Source organism: Camelina sativa, chromosome 2 (assembly GCF_030686135.1).
Source record: "Camelina sativa cultivar CO46 ecotype springtype chromosome 2, ASM3068613v1".
Lineage (NCBI taxonomy): Eukaryota > Viridiplantae > Streptophyta > Magnoliopsida > Brassicales > Brassicaceae > Camelina > Camelina sativa.
In genome coordinates this window covers 12023604-12039421 of record NC_141881.1, presented here as the reverse complement: position 1 = coordinate 12039421, position 15818 = coordinate 12023604, and the positions used below count along the sequence as shown (strand labels likewise).

The 15818-nt window shown below is 34.2% G+C and overlaps 1 protein-coding gene across 1 annotated transcript; it reads left to right on the top strand.

The window, feature by feature from the left end:
* Positions 1-7193: 7193 nt before the first annotated feature.
* LOC147948483 (defensin-like protein 206) lies at positions 7194-7815 on the top strand. The gene is made up of 2 exons (XM_087476913.1): positions 7194-7260; positions 7353-7815. The coding sequence occupies exons 1-2, from the start codon at positions 7194-7196 to the stop codon at positions 7532-7534; spliced, it is 249 nt and encodes an 82-aa protein (XP_087333039.1). The 3' UTR covers positions 7535-7815.
* The last annotated feature ends 8003 nt before the right edge of the window (positions 7816-15818 follow it).

Genomic DNA, 15818 nt, shown 5'->3' with positions numbered 1-15818 from the left:
ATTCTTATTAAAAAGGATTACATTGCATCATCCTTATATAATGGAGTGATGTTTAACCTAAAGGTTACAATACTAGGTAGATTGCTGACAAATGTCATCATCAGCAGCAGGCGATCGGTGACGCAAGAGGACTGAACTTGTTCTGTGTTTGGAGCGTAGTATGAGCTGGCTTTGGTTGTTTGACCGTTCGAACAGCACAAGTGATGTGTGACTGTCCTCTGTTACCGTTAATGAGAGATGCCATTTGAACATAAGCAACAACGGTGGGCTTAGTATCCTTAAGGCCCAAATCAGCTTGTTGTTGGACTCCATTTGGGGCTTTACAGCTTACAAAAACACCTACAAGACTTCTCCTAATGTACCATGTTGGTCGGCTGTTGAGGGAACCATCAAACATTGCCATTGCTACAAACATGTCTGAAATAACCTCATATAATTACCAAAGTGTAACTTTTGTTTCCATTTGATGTGAGGACATGACATGTGTGTATGTATACGTTTAAGTTTCTTTTGCTTCAAAATAAAACATCAAGGCAAAGCTTATCACTGCTTTCGCCAAAGTATTGTAAGCTCATGTTTGTTTCTACTCTTGTGTCTTTCTGAATATATACTGAAGGTTTTTTTCGTGTTATACTAAAGCTCCCTTACTGCTCTAAGTCAATTTAATTGCTTCACATCCTTAATTTTTTTTTTTCAACTAAACATTTAATTAAATTAAAAAAGATTCCCAAGATTGGTTGTCCAAACAGGAGGAAAAGAGTTTACAAAAGAACTTTTAGAAATTAAAGATCTCGAAGAGCGAGCAAGACAGTCTGCTCTCACGTTGGACGTACGAGAGATCCTGATAAGAGTGAAGGAGGGGAAGGAGGGTCTGAGCGAGGAAAAATCGTCTAGCAGATTCGAAAAAGCGGGCCAATCATCAGGCGTCTGAATCATCACGAATAGCTCTGCACAATCCGTCTCAAAAACTTGACAGCCGACACCAACCACTAGAAGAGACTCCATAGCCCAAATCAGAGCTTGCATCCTTAATTTTTTTTGGGGCATTCTCAAAAATGCCCCTTTTTCCATACCCTTTTTTAAAAATACCCCTTCATGTTGACCATTTTTAAAAGGGAAAAATGCCATAAAAATCCCCAAGTTTCAAAAATGGGACAAAATAATCCTTAACTTTTGAGATGTCATTTTAATCCCCAACTTTGGGTTGACTTAACCAAAAAATATGAAACTTTCTTTGACCTTGCCATTTTAGGCACGGGGTTAAGTCTCCGTCAGAAGCTAATAGACGGGGTTAACAAACCATTAACGGCTTCCATTTACCCAAAACGTCGACGTCTTATTATCGAGAAAACAACGTCGTTTGTAACTAAAAAAATCCCCAAATCTCGAATCGAAATTATAATCCCTAACCCTAAAAAAAAAAATTCCCAAATTCTCTCAAATTCTCTCAAAATTCTCTCAAATTGTCTCTTCATGGCGAGGACCCGTGGAGGAAAAAAAAATTCTCTCTTTCACGGCGGTCGTTGCGATTGAAAGACTCTATTCAAAAAAAATTTGAAGTCGAGACGGTTGAGATTCTGTCTGATACTGAGGCGGATCGAATCGAAGAGATGAATGAGAAGGATGGACATGAGGTGGATCGAATCGAGGAGGAGAATGAGAACGATGGACCTGAGGCGGATCAAATCGAGGAGGAGAATGAGAACGATGGACGTGATGCGGATCAAATTGAGGAGGAGAATGAGAACGATGGACCTAAGGCAGATCGAATCGAAGTGGAGACTGAAAAGGATGGTCCTGAGGCTGAGCGACTCGTAGAGGAGAACGAGAAGGATGGACGTGATGCGGATCGAATCGAGGAGGAGAATGAGAACGATGGACATGAGGCGGAGCGAATCGAGGTGGAGACTGAAAAGGATGGTCCTGAGGCTGAGCGACTCGTAGAGGAGAACGAGAAGGATGCTGCAGATCAAAACAGTAAGGCATTTACTAAACCTAAACGTAAACGAAAAAGGAAGAAGATTGCTGAAGATATCGAAGATGATCGTGAGGCCGTGAGTGGAGATGATTGTGAGGTAGTTGGTGATGAAGACTGTGATGAGGTTAGATATGCAGACGAAGGCAACCGTGACGAAGGTAACCGTGAAGAAGATCAGGAAAATCATAGATGGAACATTGTAGATTCAAATATAGAACGAAATTGCGAGCCAAATGTAGATTCTGTAGAAGATCATGACGACGGTAATATTGGTGTAGAGGAAGAGAACTGTGATGATTTTGAAGCTGAATTTGGACCGGCTGCGAGAGAGGACGATGGAGACGAGAGTGATGATGATAGTGGAGATGATATATGGGATGAGGAGAGGATATACGATGGTGAACATGCATGTGTGAGGTCCGGATTCTCAAAGATGTCCGGATTCACACACACACTTCGACGGCAGACCACGTTCACCTACGCCACCGGATGGGATAGAACTTGAACTCATCGGAAAAGAGAGAGGTTGAGAAATCGATTTGGGGATTTGAAAACTAAAACCTAGAAATCGATTTGGGGATTCTTATTTTCTTCAGTGTTTTCTCGATAATAAGACGTCGACGTTTTGGGTAAACGGAAGCCGTTAACGGTTTGTTAACCTCGTCTATTAGCTTCTGACAGAGACTTAACCCCGTGCCTAAAACGGCAAGGTCAAAGAAAGTTTCATATTTTTTGGTTAAGTCAACCCAAAGTTGTGGATTAAAATGACATCTCAAAAGTTGAGGATTATTTTGTCCCATTTTTGAAACTTGGGGATTTTTATGGCATTTTTCCCATTTTTAAAACTACCCCTCTTTATATACAAAATGACCAAATTACCCTTTTTTGAGTGACAGCAAGAATGTACAGTCATCAAAATCGAAAATATTTTTCCGCCAAAATTTTTTTTTCCCGCCAAAATCGAAATTTTTTCCCGCCAAAAAAAAAAAATTTTCCGCAAAAATCGAAAATTTTTCCCGCCAAAAATATTGAAATTTATACATTTTAAAAACACATTGTAAACGCTTTTAAAAACCTTGTAAATGCTTTTAAAAAGCTTATAAATGCTTTTAAAAGGTTTTTAAACACCTTGTAAATGCTTTTAAAAAGTTTTTAAAAACATTGACAAGGTGTTTAAAAACCTTTTAAAATCCTTTTAAAAATCTTATAAAAACTTTTACAAGGTTTTTAAAAACATTGTAAAAGTCTTTACAAGGTGTTTAAAAACCTTTTAAAAATCTTTTTAAAAACCTTTTAAAAACCTTTTAAAAACCTTTTAAAACCTTTTAAAAACCTTTTAAAAATCTTGTAAAAGCGTTTACAAGTTGTTTAAAAAACCTTTTAAAACTCTTTAAAAAATCTTGTAAAAGCCTTTACAAGGTGTTTATAAGGCTTTTATAAGGTAGAAACCTTATAAAACCTTTTAAAAACCTTGTAATTTTTTTTTGGCGGGAAAATTTTTTTGAAAAATTTTTGGCGGGAAAATATGTCGGAAATTTTTTGGCGGGAAAATTTTGTTTTTCTTTTTATTGAATAAAATAATTTTCATCTAAGGGTAAAATGGTCATTAAAAATTAAAAGAGGGCAAAAATAAAAATGGCCAAAAAAGAGGGTATTTTTGAAAAGGGGTATATCAAAAGGGGCATTTTTAACAAATTCTCATTTTTTTTACCCTTATAAAATACGTACATTTTGATGAAACGTCATTAATGTGTAAAGAAAGGATTGGGTACGTAAATGTTAAGATGTAAATATTATTTCAAAGACTTGGTGACAAGGTCGCGTGATTAGGTCTGTCTATTAGTAAACTAACTAGAATATAACCCGTGCTAGAGCACGGATTGAAATTTCTTTTGTTTATATTGTAATTTTTATATAAAATATAATTTATGTGATTGTTTTTTTAAAATTTTTTGGCTAAAGCATTATGCAATAAAATCACATGCTAAATATGAAGGTTTGAAAAAAGACACATATTTTGTAAGTTTTATATTGCTAATGTTTCTAGATAAGTACCGGTGCTATAACACTGGTTAAATTTTATTTTGTAATCTATCTTGTAACCCACTATTTAACTTTTAACCAATCAATCTATCAATTTCGTAATCTATCTTTGCTTAACGTTGTGGTATATCGATAAAATCTGTGGAAAATAAATTTGTAATAATGTGTTTAAAGATCTTTGAAAACAACGTGATATAGGACTAAAATCTTCCGAAAATACAGTTTAGAATATCCATGATTTTATTTGTTACCATTAATATATCAATTATCATTTTGGAATATCCCTAATATTTAGGTGTAACCGATTAATATTAATATATGGATTAATCTATAGCCTATCTATAACTATAACGTATTTATAACTATTTGTAACCATTTATTAAGTTGGACAACTTCAGTTGTTAAGGGACAGATTGAGAAGTTGGAATTTGCAGGTTCCAGCTAATTGTTTACTTTGTCTAGCAGGGGATGAATCAAGGGACCATCTATTCTTCCAGTGTTCGTATGCGAAGGTCTTATGGCTGGATTTCTTTGCTCAGCTACATCCGCCTCTTTCTAACAATTTCAATGGACTCCTCACTTGGATCAAGAATCCTACCGCAAATAGGAAGCTTAATGTCATCTGCCAATTAATTTTTCAAGCTCTTCTATACTCAATTTGGGCGTAATACAAGGCTTCACTCTACCTCCTTCTCTTCTACAGATAAGCTCAGGAAGGATATACAACTTCTGCTTCGACGTAGACTCATCGGGCTTGACAATGCAGTCAGCCGGGGACAACCTCCAACTCCAGACCAAGACACCTTTCTCTATCTATGGTTCCAAAACTTTCAATCCATTTGAGTTGTTCTCTTCTTTCTATTGTTGCTTATGCGATTTGTTGCTGAGCTCATCAAAACTCTGTATTTCACTATTAAAACTCTGTATTTCACTATTACTCAATATTAGGAGATATCCCGTGCTTATAGCACGGATCAACATTTTTTTTTAAAATTTATAATATAATAATAAAAGTTATCGTTATACTTTTTTAAGAAAACTTATTTTGTTTGAGATAATATTTATTTTTAATTGTTCTGTAAATCTATTAGTCTATTGGAATACTAATTATTTTAGAATATTATAGTATTTTATTTTTGACATCTTATTACAGTTTTATATTGTTTGGTTGTTGTATATGCATTATTATTTTGTTAAATATAAAATAGTAATTTTAATATTATAATTGTGAGCATATACAAATTATTAATTTATCATCTATATAAATTTTAGTTTTACCACCCGCCAATGTAAAAATTAAAACACACATTTTTCATAGATTGAGTAATATATCTTCGTTTTTAAAAATTTAAATCACAACATATCCAGAAAAATTATGCATTTTATTAATCATAACTATTATATGAAAATTCCAAACAATTTGTAAATAAAAGAAAATAAAGATGATAGGAGAACCATAATTTGAAATCTTAACGAAATCTTCAAATTTAGTTATTAAAAATAATTATATTGTATACTTGGATATAAAATCTTAGTTTTTAAAATTCTGATTGGTTCATATTTAAAAAAAAAAAATATTTACTAATTTCGTCCAAAATTTATTAGAGAGAATTGTTTTTTTTAGATTTTTTAATATTTGATTTGTGAGTGTTTTTTATTTTTTAATTAACTATATTTATTTAAATTAATTAATTAAGCTTAAATAAAATTTTCTAATGGCAATTGAATGTAATTTTTTACACATTTTAAGGTTAGTTTCATATTTGTACTTCCCTATTAATATAGTAGGAGTTGTCCAACTTTGAAAATTCTAAACAATTTGTAAATAAAAGAAAATAAAGATGATAGGAGAACCATAATTTGAAATCTTAACGAAATCTTCAAATTTAGTTATTAAAAATAATTATATTGTATACTTGGATATAAAATCTTAGTTTTTAAAATTCTGATTGGTTCATATTTAAAAAAAAAAAAAATATTTACTAATTTCGTCCATAATTTATTAGAGAGAAATTTTTTTTCAGATTTTTTAATATTTGATTTGTGAGTGTTTTTTATTTTTTAATTAATTATATTTATTTAAATTAATTAATTAAGCTTAATTAAAATTTTATAATGGCAATTGAATGTAATTTTTTACACATTTTAAGGTTAGTTTCATATTTGTACTTCCCAATTAATATAGTAGGAGTTTCCCAATTAGTTTCATACTTTGTCTAGCAGGAGTTCTCCAACTTCTCAATTCCAACTTCAGTTTTGGGGGATATCACAATTCAGTTGTAATTAAGTGAGCAAAAATTGTTAACAAGATTACAAAAATAAATTCATTACTCATCACGTTTTTTTGAGCAAAAATCTGAAAACACTTTTTTTATTTATTCATGGATAATATTAGTAGATGTTCAAGTTTCATGAAAAATTAAGATAATAACTATGATTTTTTTTTTGAAGTAGAAAACAATTATGGACCCAAGATTTAGAAAGGGTGAATTGACAAAATCGTCCTTTTTTTATTTTAGAATTGGAGAGAATAAGAGAAATATTGGATGACCAATACAAAAAAAAAAAATTTATCTTGTGATTTTGGAAAATAGCGTGTAACATATAAAATAGAAGGCATGTAATATAGTAGAACCCAATAACATGTTCATTTTATAGAAAAACATAACGTATTTTACAAAAAAAAAACATGATATTTATGCTTTTCATGTTTGTTAAAAGAAATACGAGACAAAGCATTGAAAAGTTGAAGTATATGAGATAGTGTCGCCATATTTGCTGAAACCCTAAAGTGAAGCCAAAACTCACCATCTTCGTGACAACAACATTATTATTTTTTAAACAATATATAGAAAAAGAAGAAGAAAAGAAAAGATAAAGAAAAATTGATGATATAAAAACAGCGACAACTTTCCTTTTCTTGATAATATAATTATAAGACAAATGCATGATTATAAAATATAGACTTCAAAAATATATATCCTAACGAACGAGAGCCGGCAATGAAAAATTGTGGTGACATTATGAACTGGGGAAAGAGAGGAGGGATTAAACAATTATTCATAAGTTACAAAATTTTGAATATAAATAGACCACCACACCTATGTATTTGTATCATGAACCTTAAGTGATCATACAAAGCAGACAACATTTTTTTAGCAAAAAGAAAGAAATGGCAAAGAACCTTAACTGTGTCACCTTTACAGTCCTCTTGGTAGTCCTCTTGATGGCTTCCACAGGTATACATATTTACCCGAGTTTTCTAATATACTTTTTAGTTGTCTTTTAATTATCTTGTGCTGATGATCTTGATGAATATGCCATCGGGTAGAAATTTTGAAGACCGAGGCTCAAACATGCTCCACGTTCCTCGACGAGTGCGGGCCAGAACCGTTCCTAGGTACAAATGCTGATTGCTTTAACTGTTGCAAATACACATACGGATGTCCTCCAGCATGTAAAGGGCTTGTTGAGGGAAGCGACAAACACTGTCACTGCTACCAAAATCCCTAAGGTTTTGATATAACCTCATATAGTTACCAAATGTAACATTTCTTTTCTCATTTGCTGTAAGGACAATGACATGTGATTATGTTTATGTTCCTTTTTTTTTGCTTCCAAATAAAAAATAGCAAGGGTAAAGCTTATCACTGCTTCCTTGTAAGCTCATGTCGTGTGCACTTTTGTTTCATTCTGATTACTAAATTTGTTTTATGTTTATGTTTCTCATTTCATTTCCGTCCACATTCAAAATTTTGTCGGCCGTAGAAATGATATATAAATTTTTTACCTCATCGCTGTAAATTCAGTTTTTTAAGATGCATGTTTCATGTCATCCCAATCGCATGAACTTTTTTATTTAGAACTCCTCGCATTAAGACAATGTAATTGGGTGCGCGGCATTACAAAAACATCTTGAATTTCTTCAGGAATTAAATTAGCATTTCTCTAAATTTGTCCAAGAAAAGCCTTTCAATAAAGGGACCTTTTAGAAGCTTGCATTTTCCATTTGGAGTGCAATTGTAATGCCCATACTTAGTCTTCACTGACCACTTCAGGCTCGGCTTATCATACGAGCAATAAATCCTCCATTTACATTCCCCTCCATACCACATTTATAGGATTTTTTTTGTCTTATCCCATCTATTTTGTTTAATGTTTCTTGCTTTTCTCAAAGCATAGTCCAACACAGCTGTTTGCTTTGGAACATCATACTGAGGCCTAATTCAGACAAATGTTTGTGCCTTCTCTCAGCAAGTCCATTTTGTTGCGGTGTATGAGGACACGAGATTAATTGTTTGATTCCATTGTTGGCAAGATGTGTGACAAACTGATTACTTATAAATTCACCACCACCATCACACTGAAAAATCTTGATTTTCCGATTAAACTGATTCTCAACAAGACTTTGAAAGAGCAAGAAAACTGAGTAGAATTCAGATTTATTCTTCAAAGGATAGAACCAACAATAGCGAGAGAAATTGTCCACAAAGAAAACATAATATCGAAACTCTTGAGTAGAAGTGACTGGAGCAGGCCCCCATAAATCACAGTGTAACCTCTCAAGAGGTTTACTAGCTACAAAACTCGAAGAAGAAAAAGGGAGTTGAGCATTCTTCCCAAGTCTGCACAACTCACAGAACTTGTTGGTGCGTTTATTGATCGAAATAACAGCAGTTGAAGATAGATGCTGGAGAATCTCTGCACTTGGATGCCCCAATCGCTTGTGCCAGACCTCATCACTGGTAGCAAGTTGTCTTGTAGAGTAGAGAGCAGTAAAGGCAGGATTGTCCAACGCATAATGGTCTTTACTCAGGTTTCCTGTTGTGAGGAGCTGCTTGGTATGCTTGTCCTTTACACGTACACCATCAGAGTCAAATTTCACAGAACAAGGGTAGTCTGATAGAGTCTGTAGTGGCACTGAACCGATAGTTGTAATGGGCAGAAACTCACCATTACCTACCATCACAGAATCATTTCCATGATAGGGTTGAGCATGCTGCAGATTAGCGGTTGTGTTGGTAATGTGAGCTGTTGAACCGCTATCAGGCAACCACTCTGCACCAGTGTGTTGTTATTCACTATGGGAGACACGCATTGCAGCCAAAGCATTTGGCAAATCAGGTTTGGTGAGAGACTCATTATAGCGATTGTAGCAGTCAAAGGCACTATGACCATACTTCCCACAGATATGACAGGTTGGTTTTGTGCCACCATTTTCTCTGTTTTGACTGTTCTGACCACTACTGTGGTTCTGAAAGCCGCGTCCTCTGGTAGAGTAATTTCCTTTTCCTCTGTAACCTCCACAAGAACGACCTCCTATGTTGTTTGAACCTCCTCGATCATAGTATGCTGTCTCAGTTTGAAAAGCAAGATGCGGAGTGACAGCAGGAACAGCAGAGTACGTTTTCAGCTTATCATCAAAGGCAATAACCTTAAAGACTACATCTTCATAGCAAGGAGTGGGAAGAGAATCCATAGAATGCTCAATCACGGTAGCAACAGTATCATATTCCTTGCCTAGACCAAACAACAACCCATGTATTTTCTCTAGGTCGGTCATGGGAAAGCCGATTGAATCTAGCTGGTCAAAGATTTGTTTGAGTTCGCTAAGGTAATCTTCCATGGTTTTACCAGACTTAAGACAAGCATGTAACTTATTCTGTAGTTCGAACTTCCTAGTGGTAGAAACTCTATTAAACCTTTTAGCGAGAGCAGACCATACCTCCTGAGCAGACTGCAGACCATACACGACTCGGATGGCGGTTTCAGAGAGAGATCCTAAGATCCAGGCCATGAACAGTTGGTCATTACGAATCCACTTCTGGAACTCCGGGTTAGGCTCTTCAGTAACTCCTGCAGCACCAGTGACAGATCGAGTGGATGCTGGACGAGGAAGCGAGCCATTAACGTATCCAAGAAGCATTTGAGGTGAGAGGAAGGACTCGAATTGAATTTTCCATTGGAGATAGTTGGACTCAGTGAGTTTGAGAGTCACAACATGAGAAATGGAAAGAGGAGAGGAAGAAAAAGAATCATCTGAAGCCATAGAACGTATTACTGGTGCTCTGATACCATGAAAGCAGAGTTTAGAACACAAGGTAATACAAAGAGAAGAGAGGCTTAAAAGTGTATCTTTATTCTTATTAAAAAGGATTACATTGCATCATCCTTATATAATGGAGTGATGTTTAACCTAAAGGTTACAATACTAGGTAGATTGCTGACAAATGTCATCATCAGCAGCAGGCGATCGGTGACGCAAGAGGACTGAACTTGTTCTGTGTTTGGAGCGTAGTATGAGCTGGCTTTGGTTGTTTGACCGTTCGAACAGCACAAGTGATGTGTGACTGTCCTCTGTTACCGTTAATGAGAGATGCCATTTGAACATAAGCAACAACGGTGGGCTTAGTATCCTTAAGGCCCAAATCAGCTTGTTGTTGGACTCCATTTGGGGCTTTACAGCTTACAAAAACACCTACAAGACTTCTCCTAATGTACCATGTTGGTCGGCTGTTGAGGGAACCATCAAACATTGCCATTGCTACAAACATGTCTGAAATAACCTCATATAATTACCAAAGTGTAACTTTTGTTTCCATTTGATGTGAGGACATGACATGTGTGTATGTATACGTTTAAGTTTCTTTTGCTTCCAAATAAAACATCAAGGCAAAGCTTATCACTGCTTTCGCCAAAGTATTGTAAGCTCATGTTTGTTTCTACTCTTGTGTCTTTCTGAATATATACTGAAGGTTTTTTTCGTGTTATACTAAAGCTCCCTTACTGCTCTAAGTCAATTTAATTGCTTCACATCCTTAATTTTTTTTTTTCAACTAAACATTTAATTAAATTAAAAAAGATTCCCAAGATTGGTTGTCCAAACAGGAGGAAAAGAGTTTACAAAAGAACTTTTAGAAATTAAAGATCTCGAAGAGCGAGCAAGACAGTCTGCTCTCACGTTGGACGTACGAGAGATCCTGATAAGAGTGAAGGAGGGGAAGGAGGGTCTGAGCGAGGAAAAATCGTCTAGCAGATTCGAAAAAGCGGGCCAATCATCAGGCGTCTGAATCATCACGAATAGCTCTGCACAATCCGTCTCAAAAACTTGACAGCCGACACCAACCACTAGAAGAGACTCCATAGCCCAAATCAGAGCTTGCATCCTTAATTTTTTTTGGGGCATTCTCAAAAATGCCCCTTTTTCCATACCCTTTTTTAAAAATACCCCTTCATGTTGACCATTTTTAAAAGGGAAAAATGCCATAAAAATCCCCAAGTTTCAAAAATGGGACAAAATAATCCTTAACTTTTGAGATGTCATTTTAATCCCCAACTTTGGGTTGACTTAACCAAAAAATATGAAACTTTCTTTGACCTTGCCATTTTAGGCACGGGGTTAAGTCTCCGTCAGAAGCTAATAGACGGGGTTAACAAACCATTAACGGCTTCCATTTACCCAAAACGTCGACGTCTTATTATCGAGAAAACAACGTCGTTTGTAACTAAAAAAATCCCCAAATCTCGAATCGAAATTATAATCCCTAACCCTAAAAAAAAAAATTCCCAAATTCTCTCAAATTCTCTCAAAATTCTCTCAAATTGTCTCTTCATGGCGAGGACCCGTGGAGGAAAAAAAAATTCTCTCTTTCACGGCGGTCGTTGCGATTGAAAGACTCTATTCAAAAAAAATTTGAAGTCGAGACGGTTGAGATTCTGTCTGATACTGAGGCGGATCGAATCGAAGAGATGAATGAGAAGGATGGACATGAGGTGGATCGAATCGAGGAGGAGAATGAGAACGATGGACCTGAGGCGGATCAAATCGAGGAGGAGAATGAGAACGATGGACGTGATGCGGATCAAATTGAGGAGGAGAATGAGAACGATGGACCTAAGGCAGATCGAATCGAAGTGGAGACTGAAAAGGATGGTCCTGAGGCTGAGCGACTCGTAGAGGAGAACGAGAAGGATGGACGTGATGCGGATCGAATCGAGGAGGAGAATGAGAACGATGGACATGAGGCGGAGCGAATCGAGGTGGAGACTGAAAAGGATGGTCCTGAGGCTGAGCGACTCGTAGAGGAGAACGAGAAGGATGCTGCAGATCAAAACAGTAAGGCATTTACTAAACCTAAACGTAAACGAAAAAGGAAGAAGATTGCTGAAGATATCGAAGATGATCGTGAGGCCGTGAGTGGAGATGATTGTGAGGTAGTTGGTGATGAAGACTGTGATGAGGTTAGATATGCAGACGAAGGCAACCGTGACGAAGGTAACCGTGAAGAAGATCAGGAAAATCATAGATGGAACATTGTAGATTCAAATATAGAACGAAATTGCGAGCCAAATGTAGATTCTGTAGAAGATCATGACGACGGTAATATTGGTGTAGAGGAAGAGAACTGTGATGATTTTGAAGCTGAATTTGGACCGGCTGCGAGAGAGGACGATGGAGACGAGAGTGATGATGATAGTGGAGATGATATATGGGATGAGGAGAGGATATACGATGGTGAACATGCATGTGTGAGGTCCGGATTCTCAAAGATGTCCGGATTCACACACACACTTCGACGGCAGACCACGTTCACCTACGCCACCGGATGGGATAGAACTTGAACTCATCGGAAAAGAGAGAGGTTGAGAAATCGATTTGGGGATTTGAAAACTAAAACCTAGAAATCGATTTGGGGATTCTTATTTTCTTCAGTGTTTTCTCGATAATAAGACGTCGACGTTTTGGGTAAACGGAAGCCGTTAACGGTTTGTTAACCTCGTCTATTAGCTTCTGACAGAGACTTAACCCCGTGCCTAAAACGGCAAGGTCAAAGAAAGTTTCATATTTTTTGGTTAAGTTAACCCAAAGTTGTGGATTAAAATGACATCTCAAAAGTTGAGGATTATTTTGTCCCATTTTTGAAACTTGGGGATTTTTATGGCATTTTTCCCATTTTTAAAACTACCCCTCTTTATATACAAAATGACCAAATTACCCTTTTTTGAGTGACAGCAAGAATGTACAGTCATCAAAATCGAAAATATTTTTCCGCCAAAATTTTTTTTTCCCGCCAAAATCGAAATTTTTTCCCGAAAAAATTATTTTTTCCCGCCAAAAAAAAAAAATTTTCCGCAAAAATCGAAAATTTTTCCCGCCAAAAATATTGAAATTTATACATTTTAAAAACACATTGTAAACGCTTTTAAAAACCTTGTAAATGCTTTTAAAAAGCTTATAAATGCTTTTAAAAGGTTTTTAAACACCTTGTAAATGCTTTTAAAAAGTTTTTAAAAACATTGACAAGGTGTTTAAAAACCTTTTAAAATCCTTTTAAAAATCTTATAAAAACTTTTACAAGGTTTTTAAAAACATTGTAAAAGTCTTTACAAGGTGTTTAAAAACCTTTTAAAAATCTTTTTAAAAACCTTTTAAAAACCTTTTAAAAACCTTTTAAAACCTTTTAAAAACCTTTTAAAAATCTTGTAAAAGCGTTTACAAGTTGTTTAAAAAACCTTTTAAAACTCTTTAAAAAATCTTGTAAAAGCCTTTACAAGGTGTTTATAAGGCTTTTATAAGGTAGAAACCTTATAAAACCTTTTAAAAACCTTGTAATTTTTTTTTGGCGGGAAAATTTTTTTGAAAAATTTTTGGCGGGAAAATATGTCGGAAATTTTTTGGCGGGAAAATTTTGTTTTTCTTTTTATTGAATAAAATAAGTTTCATCTAAGGGTAAAATGGTCATTAAAAATTAAAAGAGGGCAAAAATAAAAATGGCCAAAAAAGAGGGTATTTTTGAAAAGGGGTATATCAAAAGGGGCATTTTTAACAAATTCTCATTTTTTTTACCCTTATAAAATACGTACATTTTGATGAAACGTCATTAATGTGTAAAGAAAGGATTGGGTACGTAAATGTTAAGATGTAAATATTATTTCAAAGACTTGGTGACAAGGTCGCGTGATTAGGTCTGTCTATTAGTAAACTAACTAGAATATAACCCGTGCTAGAGCACGGATTGAAATTTCTTTTGTTTATATTGTAATTTTTATATAAAATATAATTTATGTGATTGTTTTTTTAAAATTTTTTGGCTAAAGCATTATGCAATAAAATCACATGCTAAATATGAAGGCTTGAAAAAAGACACATATTTTGTAAGTTTTATATTGCTAATGTTTCTAGATAAGTACCGGTGCTATAACACTGGTTAAATTTTATTTTGTAATCTATCTTGTAACCCACTATTTAACTTTTAACCAATCAATCTATCAATTTCGTAATCTATCTTTGCTTAACGTTGTGGTATATCGATAAAATCTGTGGAAAATAAATTTGTAATAATGTGTTTAAAGATCTTTGAAAACAACGTGATATAGGACTAAAATCTTCCGAAAATACAGTTTAGAATATCCATGATTTTATTTGTTACCATTAATATATCAATTATCATTTTGGAATATCCCTAATATTTAGGTGTAACCGATTAATATTAATATATGGATTAATCTATAGCCTATCTATAACTATAACGTATTTATAACTATTTGTAACCATTTATTAAGTTGGACAACTTCAGTTGTTAAGGGACAGATTGAGAAGTTGGAATTTGCAGGTTCCAGCTAATTGTTTACTTTGTCTAGCAGGGGATGAATCAAGGGACCATCTATTCTTCCAGTGTTCGTATGCGAAGGTCTTATGGCTGGATTTCTTTGCTCAGCTACATCCGCCTCTTTCTAACAATTTCAATGGACTCCTCACTTGGATCAAGAATCCTACCGCAAATAGGAAGCTTAATGTCATCTGCCAATTAATTTTTCAAGCTCTTCTATACTCAATTTGGGCGTAATACAAGGCTTCACTCTACCTCCTTCTCTTCTACAGATAAGCTCAGGAAGGATATACAACTTCTGCTTCGACGTAGACTCATCGGGCTTGACAATGCAGTCAGCCGGGGACAACCTCCAACTCCAGACCAAGACACCTTTCTCTATCTATGGTTCCAAAACTTTCAATCCATTTGAGTTGTTCTCTTCTTTCTATTGTTGCTTATGCGATTTGTTGCTGAGCTCATCAAAACTCTGTATTTCACTATTAAAACTCTGTATTTCACTATTACTCAATATTAGGAGATATCCCGTGCTTATAGCACGGATCAACATTTTTTTTTAAAATTTATAATATAATAATAAAAGTTATCGTTATACTTTTTTAAGAAAAGTTATTTTGTTTGAGATAATATTTATTTTTAATTGTTCTGTAAATCTATTAGTCTATTGGAATACTAATTATTTTAGAATATTATAGTATTTTATTTTTGACATCTTATTACAGTTTTATATTGTTTGGTTGTTGTATATGCATTATTATTTTGTTAAATATAAAATAGTAATTTTAATATTATAATTGTGAGCATATACAAATTATTAATTTATCATCTATATAAATTTTAGTTTTACCACCCGCCAATGTAAAAATTAAAACACACATTTTTCATAGATTGAGTAATATATCTTCGTTTTTAAAAATTTAAATCACAACATATGCAGAAAAATTATGCATTTTATTAATCATAACTATTATATGAAAATTCCAAACAATTTGTAAATAAAAGAAAATAAAGATGATAGGAGAACCATAATTTGAAATCTTAACGAAATCTTCAAATTTAGTTATTAAAAATAATTATATTGTATACTTGGATATAAAATCTTAGTTTTTAAAATTCTGATTGGTTCATATTTTTTTTAAAAAAAAAATATTTACTAATTTCGTCCAAAATTTATTAGAGAGAATTTT